At 32.4% G+C, this 21,408-nt stretch overlaps 1 protein-coding gene across 1 annotated transcript in view; it reads left to right on the top strand.

Annotated features, from left to right (window-relative positions):
- HTR2C (5-hydroxytryptamine receptor 2C) overlaps window positions 1–21,408 on the top strand; it is a 156,901-nt gene that overhangs the window by 79,441 nt on the left and 56,052 nt on the right. Inside the window, exon 3 of the mRNA XM_059385128.1 lies at window positions 6,499–6,699. Within this exon, the coding sequence (XP_059241111.1) occupies window positions 6,499–6,699 (201 nt within the window). The remainder of the gene's footprint in view (window positions 1–6,498; window positions 6,700–21,408) is intronic.

The raw sequence follows: 21,408 nt of genomic DNA, 5'->3' as shown, positions 1-21,408 counted from the left end.
CCCTTCTCCTCTCTAACACCCCATGTCCTCCATGCTATTTGTTATGCTCCACAAATAAGTGAAACCATATGTCTATACAAATTTATGACAAACTATTGCTTATAAAATTCCCTTATAATTGTCTGTGAGGTCTGTAGAGATACTCCCTCTTTCATCACTAATATCGGTAACTTGTGTCTTCTACTCTTATTTCTCCCTTAATCTGCCTAGGAGTTTATCAATATTACTGATCTTTTCAAAAAACTGTTTCATTTCATTGAATTTTTTTTCTATTATTGTCCTTCCTCGGTTTCAATGATTTCTGCTTTTTATATTTATGATTTCCTTTCTTCTGATACTTTCATTTTAATTCGCTTTTCTTTGTCTAGGACTTTAATCTGGAAATTTAGATCATGGTTTTAAGATTTTCTTCTTTTATTAAAAAAAACATTAATTAGAAATTTCCCTCTGAGTACTGCTTTGCACCATCACACAAATTTTGAATGTCTTAATTTTTATTTAGTTCAAATTGTTTAATTAAATTTGAGCCTTCTTTGAAACATAAACTGTGTAGAACTGTGCTGTTTAATTTCCAAATAGTTGTACTTTTTTAAGATATCTTTTCATTACTAGTTTTTAAGTTAATTCTGTTAAGGTCAGAGACTAGACATTGCACTATGTTAATCATTTTAATTTCTTAAGAATTATTTTATGGTCTTTTCTGGTCAATTTTTATGGGTTCTTGAAAAGCATGTGTATTCTTCTATTGTTGAATATAGTGTTTTATAAATGTCAATTTAGTCAAGTTCATTGTTAGTGCTATGCAGTTTTTTTATATCACTGACAATTTTCTGCCTACTTTTGTCAATTATTGAGGAAAGGGTGTGGAAATCTCAAAGTATAATTGTGATTCAACTTTTGATGTCTTCTTTTCTATCATTTTCTTGCTTCATGAAATTTGAAGTTCTGTTATTGGGTTATGTAGATGTTTAAGATTGTTATACATTCTTGATAAGTTGAAAACTTTATCATTGTAACACAGTCTCTATCATTCCTAGTAATATTATTTGATCTGAAATTTACTTTGATATTCATATAACAACTCCAGTAAGTCCTTTGATTAGTGTTTGCATTGTGTATCCTTTTCTGTCCTTTTACTTTATATTTATCTATATCATCATATCCAAACTTACAGAGTTCCTTATAAATAGCATATGATTGGGTAATATTTATTTTTGTTCTTTTTAATCCAGCATGGCTGTCTCTTTAAATTGATATAATTTATACTTAATACCATTTCCATTTAGTGCAAGTATTGTTTAGTTTGGAACTATGTTATCTTTTTATAATTTTCTATTTATCTCTTTTTATGCCTTTTTTCTTATTTCTGAATTTCTTTGTATCTTATTCATTTTATTTTAGTATTTCATTTTTATTGATCTATTGGGTTTTTTGCTATATTTCTTTGTACAGTGTTTTTTAGCAATTGCTCTCTAGATTAAAATATACACATCTAAAATTTCACAATTTCCCTACAGTTACTATCTTATCACTTCAAGTGACTATAAAAACCTTATAGTCATATAGATTCCTTTCCTCCTTTTGCTTTAATTGTAATATGGGATACATCTATATACATGGAGAAACTTCTCAGACAGGATTATAATTTTTAATAGTCATAGGTATTTTAAAGACCTAGAATAAGAAAAATAATCTATTACATTTCCCAAATTATTTATCAATTCTGTTCTTCTTCACTCATTCATTCTTGAGTTTACAAGTTTTCTTTTAGTATAATTTCTTTTCTTTTTTCTGAAGAACATCGTTCAGCATTTTTTAGAGCAAGTTTCCTATCAATCGGTTCATTGTTTCCCCTCACATGAAAATTCCTTTATTTCAGTCTTTTTTTTTTTTTAAGATATTTTCACTGGATGTAGAATTCTGGATTATGATTATACTGCCTTCTGGTCTCCATGATTTCTTTTTTTTTTTTTTAAAGATTTTATTTATTTATTTGACAGAGAGAAATCACAAGTAGATGGAGAGGCAGGCAGAGAGAGAGAGAGGGAAGCAGGCTCTCTGCTGAGCAGAGAGCCCGATGCGGGACTCGATCCCAGGACTCTGAGATCATGACCTGAGCTGAAGGCAGCGGCTTAACCCACTGAGCCACCCAGGCGCCCCTGGTCTCCATGATTCTGATGAAAAATCTGAAGTTGTAAAAGCCATTGCTCCCTATACTTGGTCATTTTTCTCAGCTGCTTCAAGATGTTTTCCTTTAATCTTTTGCTTTTACCAGATTATGATGTATCTAGGCATGATTATCTTTGAGTTTAACCATAATGGGTTTTGCAGAACTTCTTGTTTTTCATAAATTATGGGATGTTATAGACCATTATTTCTTCAAAACCTTTTTCTGTATCAGTTTTTTCCCCTTCTCAGATTCCAATGGCACAAATGTTACACATCTACATATTATTCTGTAGGTCTCTATTATAACCATTTATTTTGAATCTTCCTCATGCTTCTTCAGTTTGGATAATTTTTACTAATCTATATTCAGTTTTAATGGCTCTTCATCTATCATCTCCATTCTTTTATTAAGTCTATACAGTGATTCTCTTCTTTCAGATATTACATATTTTCTCAACTCTAAATTCTCCATTTTGTTCTTTTTATAAGTTCTACTTCTTATTTAAGATGTCTTCTAACTATTTGTTTCAAGAGCTTCCACCCTTCCTTCATTGAACATGGTCATGGTAGCTGCTTTGAAGACTGTCTATAAATTCTTGCCCTGTCCAATTTCTGAATTTAATGTAATTGAAATGTATTTATTGCACTAGGGTTTATAATATTTGTTATTGGTTTTTGGTAAATGATAAAATTTGGGGATTCCTTTCATCACTATATAATTAAAATTTTAATTAGAAATAACTTCTGTATTTTATCAAACTATTCTTCAATATCTATTAAAAGATCATAAAATGCCTTTGAAAATATTAATATAAGGTATTATATTGGGGGGGTTTTATGATATTGAAGTACACTTGCATTCCTGAAATAGTTTTGTTTTTACATGGTATATTACTCTTTTGACACTTTGTTGAATTCTATTTGTTAATATTTTGTTTGTAACTTTGAATCTATATCAATAAATGTTATTTCTTGCTAGTTACATTTTTTTCAATGTTTTATAGGTTTTGATATTGACACTATATTGTTTTATGAAATGAGTTATGAGAATTTTTTAAATTACTATGGTCCTTCATATTTTCATACATGTTAATTTAATGAGATTACTTACTTTCTTATTTCTTTTCTAGCTTTGGGATTATTCCCCTTTTTGTTTAATATCTTACATAAAACAATACTTATAAATCTATGTTAATGGACACACAATGTGTAAAGGTGTCATTTGTAACAGAACAAAAATCTGTATACTACTGAAACAAAAGTAGTATTAATTAAAACTTTGTTACCATTTTAATTCTAAAGTAATATAAAGAAAAAGAAACAAGAAAAAATCAAAAGTTGCCCAGTGGAAATCAATTAATCACAATTAAAGTGAATAACAGAAATATTTATGAGGAACTGATATGTATCATATAAAAACAATTAGATATAGAAATAAATCCCTCTGTAACTGTAATTATTTTAAAAGCACATGGACTGAACTGCCCAGTTATAGGGCAAAGATTAGCAGAATTATTAAAAATACATGATGCCAGGGGTACCTGGGTAGCTCAGTGGGTTAAAGCCTCTGCTTTTGGCTCAGGTCATCATCCCAGGGTCCTGGAATTAAGCCCCTCATCAGGCTCTCCACTCGGCAGGGAGCCTGCTTCCCTCTCTCTCTGCCTGCCTCTCTGCCTACTTGTGATCTCTGTCTGTCAAATAAATAAACAAAATCTTAAAAAAAAAAAATACATGATGCCAGGATGGATTTAAAAAGAACCTTCCTGTATAACCTTTTTCTTCTCAGTAAGAGACTCATTTTAGATTCAAAGTCACAAATAGGTTAAAGTAAAAGGATGGAAAACATATTCCATGCAAATAGTAACCAATAAAAGCTGAGGTGGCTATATTAGTATCAAAGTAGAACTGAAGGCAAAAATTGTTATGAAGGACATAGAAAGACATTATATATTGATAAAAGTGTCAAAGCATCAAAAAGATGTAATAATTTCAAATATAAATGCATCCAACAACAGAGACCAAAAAATATAAGAAGTGAAACTGACAAAATGAAGGGAGGAAAAGATCTAAAATAATACTTGGATACATGAATACACCATTTTCAGTAATGAATAGAACAAGTAAACAGAAGATAAATGAAAAATAGAGGACTTGAACAATACTATGAATCAACTAATCCCATCAAACATATATAAAACACCCCATCCAACAACAGCAGAAAAAGCCTTTTTCTCAAGTGTACGTGATCATTTTCAAAATAAGCACTAAAATTTTTAAATATCAATATTCAAAAACTCTTCTCCAAAATGAAATGAAACTAGGAATCAATGACAAAAGAATACTGTAAATTCATAAATATGTGGAAATTAACCACCACAGTCACTATTAATCATCCAATAGATCAAAGAAGAAATTACAAATGAAATTAGAAAATACTTTGAGGAGAGTGAAATGAAAATTTACCAAAATTTATGGGTACAGCAAATGTAGTGCTCTGACAGAAGTTTATAACTGCAATTGCCTGCATTTAAAAGGAAGAAAGATCCCAAATCAATAACCTAACTCCAGATCTTAAGGAACTAGAAAGGAAGAACAAACAACCTAAACTATCAAAAGAAAGAAAATAGTAGGGGTGCCTGGGTGGCCCACTCATTAAGCATCTGCCTTCAGCTCAGGTCTTGATCCCAAGGTCCTGGGATTGAGCTCTGCATCCGCTCCCTGCTCAGCGGGGAAACTGCTTCTGCCTCTCCCTCACCCTGCTATTCTGCCTGTTTGTGTGCTCTCTCTCTCTCTCTCTGTTAAATAAATAAATAAATCTTTTTTAAAAAGAAAGAAAGAAAATGGTAAAGATTAAAATGGACATAAACAAAATAGAGAATAGAAGAAAACAAAAACAAGAAAATCCAGACTGCATGGCTTCACTGACAAATTTTACCAAATATTTGAAGAATGAACACGGATTCTAATCAAACTCCTACAAAATAGAAGACGTGGGAACACTCTTTAACTCATTCTATGAGACCAACATCATCCAGATATCAATACCAGATGATGACATTACAAGAAAAGACAAGTATAAAGCAATATTACTTACAAATATAGATGCAGAAATCCTCAGTAAAATACTAGAAAACTAAATATAATATTACAGTATACACCATGCCCAAGTGAGATTTATCATAGGAATGCAAAGATGGTTCAATATGTAAAAATCAACCATGTATTGGATTTCATTAATAGAATTAAGGTAAGAAAACCCCAAGATCATCTCAAATGAAGCAAAAAAAAAAAAAAAAAAAAAGCATTTGGTGAAATCTCTCACTCTTTTATGATAAAAACACTCAACAAACTAGAAATAGAAGGAAACTTCTTCAATGAGATAGAAAACATTTATGAAAAACCCACAACTAACATCCTACTTAATTGTGAAAGAATGTAAGATTTTCTTTTCAGATCAGGAAAAAGGTAAGATGGCTGTGTTTACTACTTCCATTCAACACTGTACTAGAAATTGTATATAGACACTTAGGCAAGAAAAGAAATAAAAGGCGAAAGGAGACTGGAAAAGAAAAAGTAAAATTATCTTTATTCAATGACATGACGTCGTAAACAGAAAATCCTAAGGAACCCTACACACAAAACTAGATCTAATAAATGAATTCAGCAAAGCTGTAGGATACAAGATTAACACATGAAAAGCAGTTATAGTTCTACATACTAGCAATGAACTGTCCATAAAGGAAATTAAAAAAAAAAAAGATTTTGTTTACAACAGTATCAAAAAAAACTCAACAAATAAAAGCACTAGCCATAAAAAATAATAAAGTACATGCTACAAAATGGATGAACATCAAAACCAGAGTTAATGAAAGAAGCCAGGCACCTATTGTGTGATTCCATTTATATGAAATATTCTGATTTGTTAAATTCACAGAGACAAAAAACAGATTAGAGAGTTTCAGGGGCTGGGGGAGGGGACAACGGGGAATAACTGCCTAATGAGTAGTAGTTACCTTTTGGAGTGATGAAATGTTTTAAAACTACAAAAAAGTAATGGTTGCATAATATTGTGAATGTACTAAATACCACAGGACTGTAAAGTTTACAATGACTAATTTCATGTTGTATAAGTTTTATCTCAATAAGAAATAATGTATGAAACGCTAAAGGCATTATCATCCTCATTGTTGTTACTATGGAATATGATTCCCAAATTTCACTTTAAAAAAAAAAATACTTATGAGAGGAAGAAAATAAGTAGACTAATATGTAAAACTAGATGGTTTAACTTGGATAATATGTTCTTGTCTTCTCTGTTTTCTCTTTCAGATTATGTCTGGCCACTACCTAGATATTTGTGCCCCGTCTGGATTTCTTTGGATGTTTTATTTTCTACAGCGTCCATCATGCACCTCTGCGCTATCTCGCTGGATCGGTATGTAGCAATACGTAATCCTATTGAGCATAGCCGTTTCAATTCGCGGACTAAGGCCATCATGAAGATTGCTATTGTTTGGGCAATTTCGATAGGTAAATAACTTTCTTGGCCATTAGAATTGCAGCGGCTATGCTCAATACTTTCGGATTATGTACTGTGAACAACGTACAGACGTCGACTGGTAACATTTGCGTTTAATCGGGATTCTATTTAAGAATTATTCTTAACCTATATATCTGATATTTAGGTTAACAATAATGAAAGAAATGTAATGTATATTAATATATAAATGTAAAGTTTCTAGTTATGCTGTTAAATTATTTTATACATTAGTATGCCAATGAATTCTGCAACACAGATACATAATCTTTGAGTTATTTAAAACTATTTGAAGACAAAGATATATGGTCTAAATTTTTTGAATATAGCATTAAAATCTTCCAAAAGATAAATCTATCACAAAATATTAATTTTAATATTTTTATTCTAATTTCACATTTTCTTGAGTGGAAAAATCAAGTTTCACATGAATCCTCATGAAGTAAACATGTCGAAATTTATACTGTTAATTGACTTAGAATATATTACTTTTCCTCTGTTTTTAAATATCTTCTTAGATTCTGCTTATACAAAATGAGAAAGAAATCCATTTTTTAAAGATCTGGGGGAAGTTGAAGGGAGAGAAATGATCATCTTATTGCTTATGATTGAGATATTGCTTATGATTGAGATATGCCTTAATAATGCTAATATTCAAGTCACAAAATTTAACCAATTGGACTGTAAGGGCTTTTACAATTCTTTTTTTTTTTTTTTTTCCTTTTGTTTCCTCCTCTTCCAGTTGGAACTTACATTTAGTGTCTCATTAAATGATCCTTCCTCAGAGTTATGTTTCTATAAAAGATTCTGGTACAGTTTAGAACAAGATCAAGATAATCTATACAGTCTTCATTGAAATTATCTAAAGATTTCAACTCTGGGATTATTGATAAAATAAATTTAAGTTTTAAGATTGTTCTGTCACACACACACAAATAACATACACCTTTGGATAAAAAGCAATAAAACTTCTCCCAGAAAAAAACTGAATCTATTTACACAATTTGACCTACATATTTAAGGGTTCACGGAGTTTACTTCCTCCACTCCAAAGAGCTCATTTAAAAGATGCCAGTTCTTACGGTGCTTACAAAGAAAATATACAGCCAAATTAAATTAGAGTATTAGGGGCATCAGCTTCTAATAATGACAGATGGGCAATCTGCAGTGATGTTTGTGTTAAACACAACAAAAAAGTATGGAAAAATACTATTAACATTTAGAAGCTAATAAGATAGTGGAGGGTCCAGAAAAAGACAGAAATCTAGAAAGAATGACTATGAATTTTGGGTCACTTTTGACAAGGATGCATTTCCTAACCTGAAGATGTGACTGATTGTTGATAAGTTCATTTCATATTCTCACAAGCAAAGAAGGTCTAAAGCAGGAATACAGAGTATGGCAAAGGATTGACCAACTTGAGCTTATTTTTTGGATGCCAAAGACCTGTACACTAGAAATAAAGATGGACTAGGCTTAAACCACTCTTGACATGGAAGTCAGGCCAGGATTAAGTTATGTGTGTAACCAATAAATATCTGAAGCCTGAAAATTGGCTTAAGGTGATTTCATATTTTTCAAGTTTTTGATTTCTCTTATGTAAACAAAAAAAATCACTGTACACTTCAAATTATTTCTTGTAGTAATTTTCAATTCCAGTATCTAGAGTACAGTGATGAACAGATATATGAAAAGACAAAACAGCATGAATCAGATATAGTAAAAGATAACACAAACTCACTGACACTCAAGGTAGTAGACATAGACTTTAAAGAAGTATTTGTATTCTGCATATGAAAATTATGAGCTGAATTTAAATATTTCAGCAAGAAAATACAAACTACAAACAGGGACGTGTAAGATATGAGAAGAACCTGGAAAATCTGGAGCTAGGCATAACACAAATCTCCAAGAACTCAAAGGCAGTTTAGACATAACTAAAAAGAGCATTACTGGAGGTCGATGATGAACAAAGCAAGGAGAATTGGAAGGATACAAAAGAGAGAAAAGAGTAAGAATAAACATACAACGTGGGTGGTGCAGTAGATTAAGTCTCCAACTCTTGGTTTCAGCTCAAATCGTGATTTCGGTCATGAGATCAAACCCTGCATCAGGCTCCACGCTCAGCATGGAGTCTGCTTGATTTTCTCTCTCCCTCCCCTCCATGCCTGTGCTCTCAATCTCTCTAAAATAAATAAATAAATTTTAAAAACAAAATAAAGAGAGAAGACTTTTACAAGGTGAGAAAAGAATGGCAGAAAGGCAATATTTGAAGAAATAATGGCTTTTGGAATTAAGAAAGATGCTGATTCTCACATTGAAAGAGCTCAACCTCAAGCAGAATGAATAAGAAAAAATCAACATTGAACCCCTCATAACAACATTACAGAAAAAAAATCAATTTTAAAGAGGAAAAATAAAGAGATAATCTTCAATAGAATTATGATAAGGTGAATGAATATTTTCTCAACAGCAATGAAAACCCGATGTTGAAATGACAGTGTCGATGTGCTGATAAAAAGTGCATGCTAAATTAAAACCATATACTCAGCAAAAATATACGTTAGGAATTGAAATGAAATGAAGACTATCTGGCCAACAAAAGTCAGGAGAACAAGACAAAATCAGACTCCTACTTAAGGAAATCCTAAAGGATGTTCTTAAAACAAAGGAAAATGGCCACAGATGGAAGATAGAAGGTACAAGAAACAAAACAATGAAAATGATACGTGTCGAATTATTGTATTGTAATAATGAAACAAATGAATAATGAAACAAATGTAACATTGTGTGTCAACTATACTCATTTTAAAAAAAATCACTGAAAAAATGAATAACTGAAAAAAATGGTAAACATATGGTTAAAGAAAAGCATTGGCTGTATAAAACAAATGTAATTATGTCTTCTGAGGCTCAGAGTATTTATGGAACTAAAATTCGCAAAACAATAGCGTATAAGCAGGTTGAAAGTAAGCTTTTTTCATTGTCCAGGAAAATGATAAAAATGATATTTAATATTGAGCTTTGATGAATAAGGTATAACTTGTATATTCAAAGGCAGTCACTAATAGAAAAGGAATGTTTAACTTCCAAATTTAGAGGAATATTATAGAATAACAAAGCAAATCCATTAGGGGGCAGTAAAGGGTAGCAAATGTTACACAGGTCAGGTGGGAAAACATAAAAACAATACTAAGATGGTGGAATTGAAACCAAATCAGTATCAGTAATTATGTATCAGTAATTGTAAATGGAACTCAATATTCTAAGATTGTCAGACAGGGTTTGAAAAAATAATCCAACTATGTGTTTATAAGAGGCATATCTAAAGCATAAGAAAGGTGAGAATTAAAAATAGGTACTCCACATGAACAGTAACAGACAGAAAAATTGTGTAGCTATACTAATAATCTGACAGAAAACACTTCAGCAAAAAAAATTTTAAAGAAAGTTTAATTCATAATGAGAAAAGATTTAATTCATCTGAAAGACATTGTGTAACGAACTTATATGTGTATAATAATATGGGTTCAACATTACTAAATCAAAAATGGACAGAGCAATAAAAACAGACAAATCCATAATTATGGCGTGAAATTTTAACAAACCTTTTTCAATAATTGTATTAGAACAATGAAAAAGGCAGAACTCATTAGCAAGTGAAAAATGTATATTCCCATCATTTGAACAAGAAATATTTATCAAAATTGACCATGTATTTGGCTATAAATCAATTCTCAATAGATTTCAAAGTGCTTGAATCATAAAGTACATATTCTTTGGCTGAAATTTGAATGAGATATAAAATGTTTATCAAAAGATAACTAGAAAATCTCCATTTATTTGGAAATTAAGAAATTACTTTCCAACAAACTTGACTCAGTAGATTTAAAAATCCATTGATAATTCTTCCTAAATCATTTATTGTTATGTGATTATAGAAAGATAATTTTTCTTATTTTATCATTCTTTCTTCCTTTCTAGTTAGCCTTACACTATAAGGAAAAGTTTTCCTTCCCATTCTTTGTCATTTATTTATTCATATTGGTAAAAACTTTTTAATTCTTTTGAAATCAATATAACTTGTTATTGGTATACTTAATTATTTTGATGCTCAAAACTGTCCTAGATTATTTTATGAGAAGTCCTTTTAATATGTACGATCAGTTTTTGAGCATTTACTTTCTGGCATGAATTATGCCAGATTCACCTTTTACTTTCCATGCTCCAGTTCTGAAATCAGTCCTCTCCTATAAGGAATCTCTGTTCTTTTTAGTGGTTAGTTGTCAATTTTGGCCATTCTAAATGGTGTAAGGTGTTATCTCAATGTGGTTTTGATTTGAATTTCCCTGATGGGTAATGATGATGAACACTTTTTCATGTGTCTGTCAGCCATTTGTATGTCTTCCTTGGAGAAGTGTCTGCTTATATCTTCTGCCCATTTTTTTACTCAATTATCTGTTTTTTGGGAAAACACTGCATTTAAAAGCCAATTTTCTTCTACTTTTTACACCCACTAGTACTACACTGGTTAGATACATCATAATTTATTTAACCAATCTCATGTGTAGTATGAGCCTTTGAAGTTGTTTCTAATATTTTGCAAAAATAATCATTTGCATACCACTCTGCATACCCCTCACTCTGTATATGTTTCATACTTTTGGAAATTTAATTTCAACAAAAATTCCTAACAGAAATTTCTAATTTATCAAGAGGTTAATGTATAGATACTGATTAGTAAAGGGTTGAACATTTCTTCATTCCTACTAGCAATGTAAGAGAGCCTGTTTTCCTGAAGCCTTGCTAAAAGGTACATCTTCAAACTTCAATTTGCATACTTTGTCATAAAAGAAGTTGAGCTTGTTTTCATACATTTAAGTGCCATTGCTAAATTAGTTTTTTGCAAAATGTACCTTTTGATCATTTTTTCTGTTTTTTTTAACCTATTTCTTTCTTAATTTCAATAGCTCTTGATACATCACAGAAAAAAAAACATTTTATATGTTATAAATGAAAATATTTTTTCTTTGTTTGCTATTTACTATTGCATATGGTGCTTCTGCCATGCAGAATTGTTCTTTTTTTTTTGCAGCTCATTTTGTCAGTCAGGTTCCATTTCTATATTGAATGATTATTATAAATTCTTGCCCCACACTCAGGTAAGACAGTAAATCACACATATTTACGTCATTTTTCACATTCAGATCTGTTCCTTTTGGAGTTCATTTTTGTATGCGGTGAGATATGCATTCAATTTTATCTTCTTCCAAATAATCACTCAATTGCCTCATGCTGTTTATTTAAAAACTTTATGTAGTCTGAAACTTGCAATGCCACCTTTATAATATATTAAATGTTCTTCCATATCTGAGCCTATTTCTGAAGTTTACATTGTATTCCAATAGTGTGTCTATTCCTGTACCAATTCCCCACCGTATTAATTATGAAAATTTCATAACAAATTTTCTCATCTGATAAGGTTCATTCTCACTCATAACTCTTATCTTTTAGAGCTGGGAATGTTTCGTTTTCCATATGAGCTTTAACATTAACTTTCTTAGTCCCACTTTAAAATCCTGTCTGTATTTTGATTGGGCTCTCTTTAAATTTATAAAATAATCTAGGAAGAGGGTAACTGAATTCTAAAAAGATACTTTCTCTAATCTATATACTAATTTCAATAATGTCCAGTCTCTCTCCTAGGCTTTACAGCCAAGCTTACATTTGGTCACACTCATGTCTTCCTTGGCGCCATTTATAAGTCATCTCATAAGAATTTTGTAGCTCTGTCACTCTACTGAAGCCATTCTTTATAAGTTCATTAGTGACTCTATCAATATTTATTGTCCTGGAAATTAAAATTGAGAACAGTTTATTTATGTGTGGATTTATTTAAAAAGACAAGAAACCTATTATATGCTTACATAAATAATATAGCTCTATGAAAAATCACTGCATTTTCCCCCCAAAAAATGAAGTTAGTGAAGAGTGATTTTTTTTAGACTTTTAAAAATCTGTTTCTCATCTCTGCTTCTGCAATCTAATCTGTCTCAATGAGTTGCTTTGGTTGAATTCTGTGAAAAAAATATATATCTTCAGATAGGTAGCCTCAATATAGGAAAGTATTTTAATAATGTTTTCGGGTAATAGTGGACATTTTCTTTGAGACTCACTAAAATCCAGCAAGTTTTTTTTTCTTAAATTCAGTTGCAATATGTAATTGGAAACCACATCACTGATTTTTTTCATATGCCGTTACATTAAAATCCACTAATCTGTCTTTTGCTTTGACATTTTAACCATGCATTATCTTGTAACATCAAGCATGGGTCATTCAGAAAATATTGGTTCCCTGAGTTATGCAGATTTCCCAAATGTTAATACAGTATCAAAAAAAAAAATCACATGCATTAATAATCCCTACCAATCTTGTCAGAAATGTCTCTAAATATTAGAGAAGTGTCAAACTCCCAGGGCTGTGTACAAGTTTTCCAAAGTTCCAATATTCACTGGCAAGCTCAAATTTTATCATTAACAATAAATATCATCTGTCTTTATCCTTGACCTGTCAGGTTCAACACATCCATTTTTAAGAACAAGTCTGCCAGATAACTCACGTATGAATAATGCCCATGTGTCTGGCAGTCATTCTTTCAAGGAAAAATGTTGTTCCATGGGAAAAGCGTCTAGTGCCTCCTTCAGCTCTAACAACTGCAAAAGTGCTTTTCCTCAAAGTAACAACCTTGTATCAGTATGCTGCAGAAGTGCTCTATGTGTACTTCCATTTCATTACATGGATTATTAAGAGTCAAGTTTAGTAAAATTAATATTTGTTACTACTTCACTAAGGACTTTCTTGGGTAAAACTGGCCTTTTTGCCTTGAATGTGTGTGGTAGTGAATAAAACAATGATTACTTGTACAATTTGGTGTCACTAGCCTGATTCATGCTAAGACACCAGCAATTTCACCCACTAGTATTTTGCACCATCGCTAAAAATGTAAACATGGGGAAAACAGCAAGTAACACAGTAAGATTATTACAGAAGTAGTTTTGATTTCACAATACCATTCAGAGGGTCTTAGAGATGCCCAGATATCCATAGGGCACACTTTTTTTGTTACCATATAAGGTATTATTTGTTTCAGGGATACATGTCTGTGATTCTTCAGTCTTCCACAATTCACAACAATCACCATACCACATACCCATACCCTCCCCAATGTCCATCAGCCCACCACCCCATCCCTTCCACTCCCTTCTCTCCAGCAGCCCTCAGTTTGCTTCCTGAGATTAAGATTCTCTTATGGTTGTCTCCCTCTCTGGTTTCATCTTGTTTCATTTTTCCCTCCCTTCCTCTATGATCCTCTGTCTTGTTTCTCAAATTCCTCAAATCTGTGAGATATGATAATTGTCCCCCTCTGATTGACTTATTTCACTTCGCATAATAGCATCTAGTTCCATCCACGTCGTTGCAAATGGCAAGATTTCATTTTTTGATGGCTGCATAGTATTCCATTGTATATATACACCACATCTTCTTTATCCATTCATCTGCTGATGGACATCTAGGCTGTTTCCATAGTCTGGCCATTGTGGACATTGCTGCTATAAACATTGGGGTGAACCTGCCCATTTGGATCACTGCATTTGTATCTTTGGGATAAATACCCAGTAGTGCAATTGCTGGGTTGTAGGGTAGTTCTATTGTCCACTTTTTGAGGAATCCTCCATACTGTTTTCTGGACTGGCTTCACCAGCTTGCATTGATGGGACACACTTTTTAAGAGCTGTGTTTCCAACTTTAGCTTCCTCTCTGGCATCTGAAACTGTTGACAATGCTTTCCTCATAATTCTCTCTTCCTCTGCAAGTTATGACATCATTTTTCTTGGGTTTTCTTCACTCTTATCTTTCTGTCTGCTCTTATTTCTTGTCTTCATTTTCTGCTTTACTCTCACTCTTCTCCAACAGTCTATTCTTTCCAGTTGCTTATACAGTTTTCCTGGTTTAATCATCCAAAGAAAGAAACTAAAATCTATCTACTGATGACTCTCAAGTAAACATTTCTATCCAGGTTATATCCAGATCTCTAGTTTTGGATATATAGGGATATAGAGATGAATGTCGGAGACGTATCTCAAATGCCATCTTATCAAGTTGCACTGAAAACCTTCCCCTACCTCCAATTTTTCTTCCTCCCACATATTTGTTTCTCAGGTGAACAGCAACAGGATCTCCCATTTACCCAAAAAGGAACCTGACAATCATTTAGAATTCTCTTTCTCCCCATGGCAAATCAACACAACCTCTCCTCAATATTCGTTAATATTTCTCCTTAATATTTTTCACATTCCAGTCCCTCCATTTCCTCATTTGTTTTGCTAATATAAGACTTTATTTTTTTTATTTAAATCCAATTTAGTTAACATATAGTATATTATTACTTAGTAAAACTTAGTGATTTATTACTTGCATATAATACCCAGTGCTCATTCCATCAAGTGCCCTCCTTAATACCCACCACCTAGTTACCCCATCCCCCCATCCATTGAATCTTTTTGTTTATCATTTGTGCATCCACAGCTCCACTCCTACCTCTGTAAAAGGAATCGTATTCACCATATCCAAGACACATCTTCATGTCCTTAAGTGAGCCAGGTACACCCATGACAACAAGAACAATAGTTCTTCTCCAAATCTCCATGTTCAAATATTCAGAGTTCCTTCAAACATTTTTTTAACTTTTTTTTTTTTCAATTCATTTTCTCTTGCTTTCTTTATTTTCTGCCTTGATTTTTTTTTAACCATCATGGTTTCACATGTTGGCTCACCCTTCTCCTTTGGCCAGGGCCATTTTCCATTGCCACATGAAATTCTCTACCATATTAGTGATTTAGTTATTTCAATAGCCCGTAAGGTACTGCCTTAAGGAATTTTATCCACCTTCATAACTCACTAGTAGCCATGCTTCACAAATTCAACCCATGCCCTCAGAATATCTCCTCTATCTCATCCTGCAACATCTTAAATATAATTTTCATCTCAGGTCAGTGGTTCTGACCTATGTCTATGAATAAAATTCATATTATCTATAAACTTTAAAACTATTTAAAATTTTAAGTGTAACATGTACAGTAATATACACAAATCTTTAGTGCATAGCTTGTTGAATTTTTACAGATGTATATGCCACTTTAATGAACACCAGGAAAAGTTATAGAACATTCGAAATATCCAGAGGATTATCTATTGCCCCCTTTCTGTAATCTCCTATGGGTAACCAATATTCTGACTTTTATAACCACAGATTAGTTTTGCCTGTTTGGAGCATAATATAAGTGAAAGCACATAATATGTACTCTTTCAGTCTGATTTCTTTCAGTCAATATTATATCTATATGATCCCTCCATGTCATTGCATTTATCAGTAGTTAGTTATTCTCCATTGTCACATAGTGTTCCATTATATAAACATTTAAAAAATGAATTTACCTTGTTAATGTTGCTTAGCATTTGGTTTGTTTCCAGTGTTAGGCTATTATAAAGTTGCAAAAAACCTGAGTGTCCATGGTTGTTTGGGATTTCTTTTTTAAAGATTTTATTTATTTATTTGACGCAGAGAGAGAGAGAGAGATCACAAGTATGCAGAGCAGCAGGCAGAGAGAGAGGGGGAAGCAGGCTCCCTGCTGAGCAGAGAGCCTCATGCGGGGCTCGATCCCAGGACTCTGGGATCATGACCTGAGCTGAAGGCAGAGGCTCAACCCACTGAACCACCCAGATGCCCTGTGTCCATGGTTTTTGATGGATAAAAACATTCATTTCTGCTGTTCTTTTACCCAAAAGAGAAATCTGAGGATCACTTTAGACTTGCTCAGTACACACTGTCAAATATGTTTCCAAATTGGCTGTGTCCATTCATGAACCATCCACAATATGAGAGATGAAAGAAATGTAATGTGAGAAATGTAAGGAAAAAAGTGAAGTTTTTGCCAAAAATTAATATTGTCAGTCTTAATTGTGGGCACATCATTTCTATCAGAGTCAGGAAGTAAATATTTTGGGATTTGTGTACCACATGTGATCTCTGTTACATATGTTTTTAACAACCTTTTAAAATGTAAAATAAGGGGTGCCTGGGTGGCTCAGATGGTTAAGCATCTGTCTTTGGCTCAGGTCGTGATCTCCAGATCCTGGGACTGAGCCCCAGTTTGGGCTCCCAGTTTTGCAGGGAGCCTTCTTCTCCCTCTCCCCCTGCTTGTGCTCTCTCTGTCTCTCTTTTAAATGAATAATTAATTAATTAATTAATTAAAATAAATAAACTGTAAAATAATTCTAAGTAGACATAAATACAGGCTGTAGGCCAGATTGGACCTATGAGTCACAGTTTGCCAAACTCTCATCCTAATAATTAAATTGTGTTCTGGTGAGTATGTAGTGATGATCTCATTTTAGTATTTATTTATTTACTCATGTATTTATTTATTTATTTATTTAATAGCACTAATCAATGTTGAACAATTTTCCTTATGTTTTTGATGTATTTGGATGGCTTCTTTTATATCCTTTGTGATGTATCATTTCCACCCATTTGCCTATTTCAACTTATCTTTTAAAAATTAATTTCCAGATGTCTATTTTACATTCTAAATGAATCCTTTGCTGAATATATATATTCAGAATATTTTCTCCCAGCCTGTGCCTAGCTCTTTACTCTTTTAATGAAGTTCACTTTGTAAGTGTTTACTTTAGTAGCCAGAGATTTTTATATTCAGTTTAAGAAAAAATTTTTTATCCGAAGCTCTAGAGGATAAACCCTTCTGGTTTTGGTTTTGCTTTGTTTTTTCATAATAGCTTGATGATCTCAGCTTTCACGTTTAGGTCTAATAGCCATCTCACCTTAATTCTTGTAGGGGTTGAATTTTTTCCCCATGTAAATATCTAATAGATTCAACACCACTTATTTATTTTTTTTTTTTAAGATTTAATTTATTTATTTGACAGAGAAGAGAGACGGGGGGGGGGAGGACACAAGCAGGGCGAGTGGAACAGGGAGAAGCAGGCTTTCCGCTGAGCAGGGAGCCTGATGTGGGACTCGATTCCAGGACCCTGAGATCATGACCTGAGCTGAAGGCAGACGCTCAGCAACTGAGCCACCCAGGCGCCTCCAACACCACTGATTAAAAAGATTGTTCTCGGGGTGACTGGGTAGCTCAGTTGGTTAAGCATCTGCCTTTAGCTGAGGTCATAATCTCTGGGTCCTAGGATTAAGCACCACATCAAGCTCCCTGCTCAGCAGGGAGTCTGCTTGTCCCTCTCCCTGTGCCCCTTACCCTACTTGTGCTTTCTCTCTCTCTCAAATAAAATCTTTTTAAAAAGTAAAAAATAAAGATTATTCTCATCCACTGAATTAGAATGGAATCGTTCTCATAAGCGAGATGAACTTATGTACATTCTTTCTACTGGCCTATCTGTTCTGTTCTATTGGTCCAGTATTCTTTCCTTGTACCAACACTAGAATGTCCTAATTACTGTGGCTTCATACTAAGTCTTGATATCTAGTGGAGCAAGTCTTTCAGCTGTGCTCTTTGTCAAAACTATCCAGGCTATTTTAAGGCTTTTTCATTTTCATATGAGATTTAAATTACCTTGTCAATATTCCAAATAAGACATACTGTTCTTTAAATCAAGATTACATTGAATCTATAAACCAGTTAGGTGAGAATTGAAGTTTTAACAATATTCTGACTTCTAGAATATTCCTCCATTTACTTAGGCTATCTTTAATTGCTTTGTTATGTTTTGTAGCTTTTGTTTAGAAGTTTTTCATAGCTTTGTTAGATTCATCCCTATGTGTTTAATTTCCTACAATGCTATTATAAATAGTATTGGTATTTTAAAACTTTATTTCTACATGTTTGTTGCTAGTATATAGAAATATATTTGCTTTTTTCTGAATTTACTCTGTACCAGGACAGCTGTTTAAATTATTTAGCATTTTTAAGAGTTTAACAGTTTCATTAGAATTTTTTTTACATATCCAGTAATTTTATGGTGACAAATTTATTTTGTCTTCTCTTAATCATTCTTTAATTTCTTGTTCTTGCTTAATTGAACTGATAAAGCTTGGAAAATAATGTTTTCTAACAGAAATGGAGGTAATGGACATTTTTTTCTTTTTACAGAGTGAAATAGTGGAAAAGTGTTCAGTATTTCAACATTAAGAATGATGTTTGTTAGTTGTAGATTTTGTGAAACACCTCTCATCAGATTTTTTAAAAAGATTTTATTTATTTATTTATTTATTTGACAGAGGGGGAGAGAGAGAGAGAGAGAGAGAGAAAGAGAACACAAGCAAGGGGAGTGACAGGCAGAGGTAGAAGCAGACTCCCCGTGGAGCAAGGAGCCTGATGTGGGGCTTGACCACTGAGTACATTAGCTGTGGGCTTGTTACCTACAGTCTTTATTATATTGAGATACATTCCTTCTATACACAATTTATTGAGAGTTTTTATCATGAAAGAACGTCAAATTCTGTAAAATGCTTTTTCTGCATTTGTTCTTTTATCTCTATTGGGATCATCATACGATTTTTACCTTTCATTCTATTAATGTGTCATAATACACTAATTAATTTGCGTATGTTAAAGTATTTTTGCATACCAAGGCTAAACCCTATATGATCATGGTGTGTGGTCCTTTTATTGTGCTGTTGAATTTAGTTTGCTAGTATATTGTTGAGGATTTTTGCACATATATTCATCAAGGCTATTGATCTGTAGTTTTCTTTTCCTGTAATGTCCTTATATGGCTTTGGTATCAGGGTAATGCTAGCCTCATAACATAAGTTTGGAAGTCGTCCTTCTTTCAAGTTTTTGGAAGCAATTGAGAAAGGTTGGGAGGATAAAAACAATACAAGAACAAAAAGTCTAGCTTGTCTGATATAAATACTGCTATTTGATTTTTTTTTGACACTCATTTTTGTGAATAATGTTTCTCCACCCCCTCACTTTCAATCTGCTGGTGTCTTTATGTCTAAAATGAGTCCCTTATAGGCAGCACATAGTTGGGCCTTGTTTTTTTAATCCATTCTGACACCCTATGCCTTTTGAGTGTTTAGTCCATTTACATTGAGAGTAATTATCGATAGGTATGTATTTATTGCCATTTTATTACTTGTCTTGTCATTGTTTCTGGAGATTTTTCCTGATCCTTTCTTGTCTTTGTCACTTCAGGTCTCTCCTTTCCACTCAAAGAGACCCCTTTAATATTTTTTGCAGGGCTAGTTTAGTAGTCACAAACTCCTTTAGTTCCTGTTTTTCTGGGAAACTCTTATCTTTCCTTCTATTCTGAATGATAGCCTTGCTGGATAAAGGATTCTTGGCTGCAAATTTTTCCCATTCAGCATTTTGAATAACATATCACGCCACTGCCTTCTGGCTTGTCGAGTTTCTGTTGGGAAATCTCCAGCTAGCTTTATGAGTTTCCCCTTGTAAGTTAAGTACTTCTTTCGTTTTGCTGCTTTCAAGAGTTTTCGGTATCATTTAGTTTTGTAAATGTAATTACAGTATGTCTTGGTGTGGAACTGCTTCCGTTGATTTTGATTGATTGGAGTTCTCTGTGCCTCCTGGATCTGGATGTCTGTTTTATTCTTCTTTTTCTCTTGTTTTGAGTCCCTCTGTGTCCCTTGAAACTTCATATAATTTTATAAGCAGTTTGTCAATTTCTGAAAAATAAGGCATCTAGCATTTTTATAAGAATTGCATTAAATCTGTAAAAAATTTGTAATTTTCATCTTAACAATATTAAGTCTTCCAATCCATAAACACCAGATATCTTTTCTTGTATTTAGAATTCCTTATATTATTTAATTTCTTGAATTAAATTTTTTGCAGTTTTCAATGTACCAGTCTTCTACTTCTTTCATTAAATTTATTCCTAAATATTATATTATTTTAAAATTTTAATGAAATTGGGATTGTTTTATTTTATTTACAAAGTGTCCATTGCTATTACATACCACTTCAAATTATTAGTTTATATAGATCATGTCCTGAAGTTTCGCCAAAATCTCATTTTCTAGTACAAGATCATATAATGGTCAAATAAAGATGGTCTTCTCTTAAAATCTGAATGCCTTGCATTTCTTTTTCTTACCTAAATGCTTTACTTAAAACCTCTTATATAATATTAATAGAAGTAGTAAAAAGCATACTTGTTTTGTTCTGATCTTATGAGAAAAGTTTTCAGTTTTTCAGAATGAGGTATGATGTAAACTATAGATGGTTTGTAAGTATTCTAAGGTTAAGGAGTTTCTCTTTTATATCTTATATGTTGACTGTTTTATATGAAAATGCATTGAATTTCTGTCTTTTAATTTATTAATATGGCATGTTGTATTAATTGATTTTCATATGCTGACACAACCTTGCATTCCTTGGGTAAATCCCACTTGGTCATGTTATATAATAATTTCTATATATTATTGGACTTCGTTGACTAATATGTTGTTAAGAATTTTTGTACCTATATTAGAAAAAGTATGTATTTGTGGGTTTCTTCTTGTATGAACTCTTTGTCTGTTTTTAGTATCAGGGTAATCCTGACCTCATAAAATTAGGTGGGAAATTATCTTTCCTTTTCTATTTTTTTTTTGGAAGAATGTTTGAATGATTGGTGTTAATTCTTCTCTAGACATTTG

Source organism: Mustela nigripes, chromosome X, assembly GCF_022355385.1.
Source record: "Mustela nigripes isolate SB6536 chromosome X, MUSNIG.SB6536, whole genome shotgun sequence".
Taxonomy (NCBI): domain Eukaryota; kingdom Metazoa; phylum Chordata; class Mammalia; order Carnivora; family Mustelidae; genus Mustela; species Mustela nigripes.
This window is presented reverse-complemented; position numbering and strand designations above follow the sequence as displayed.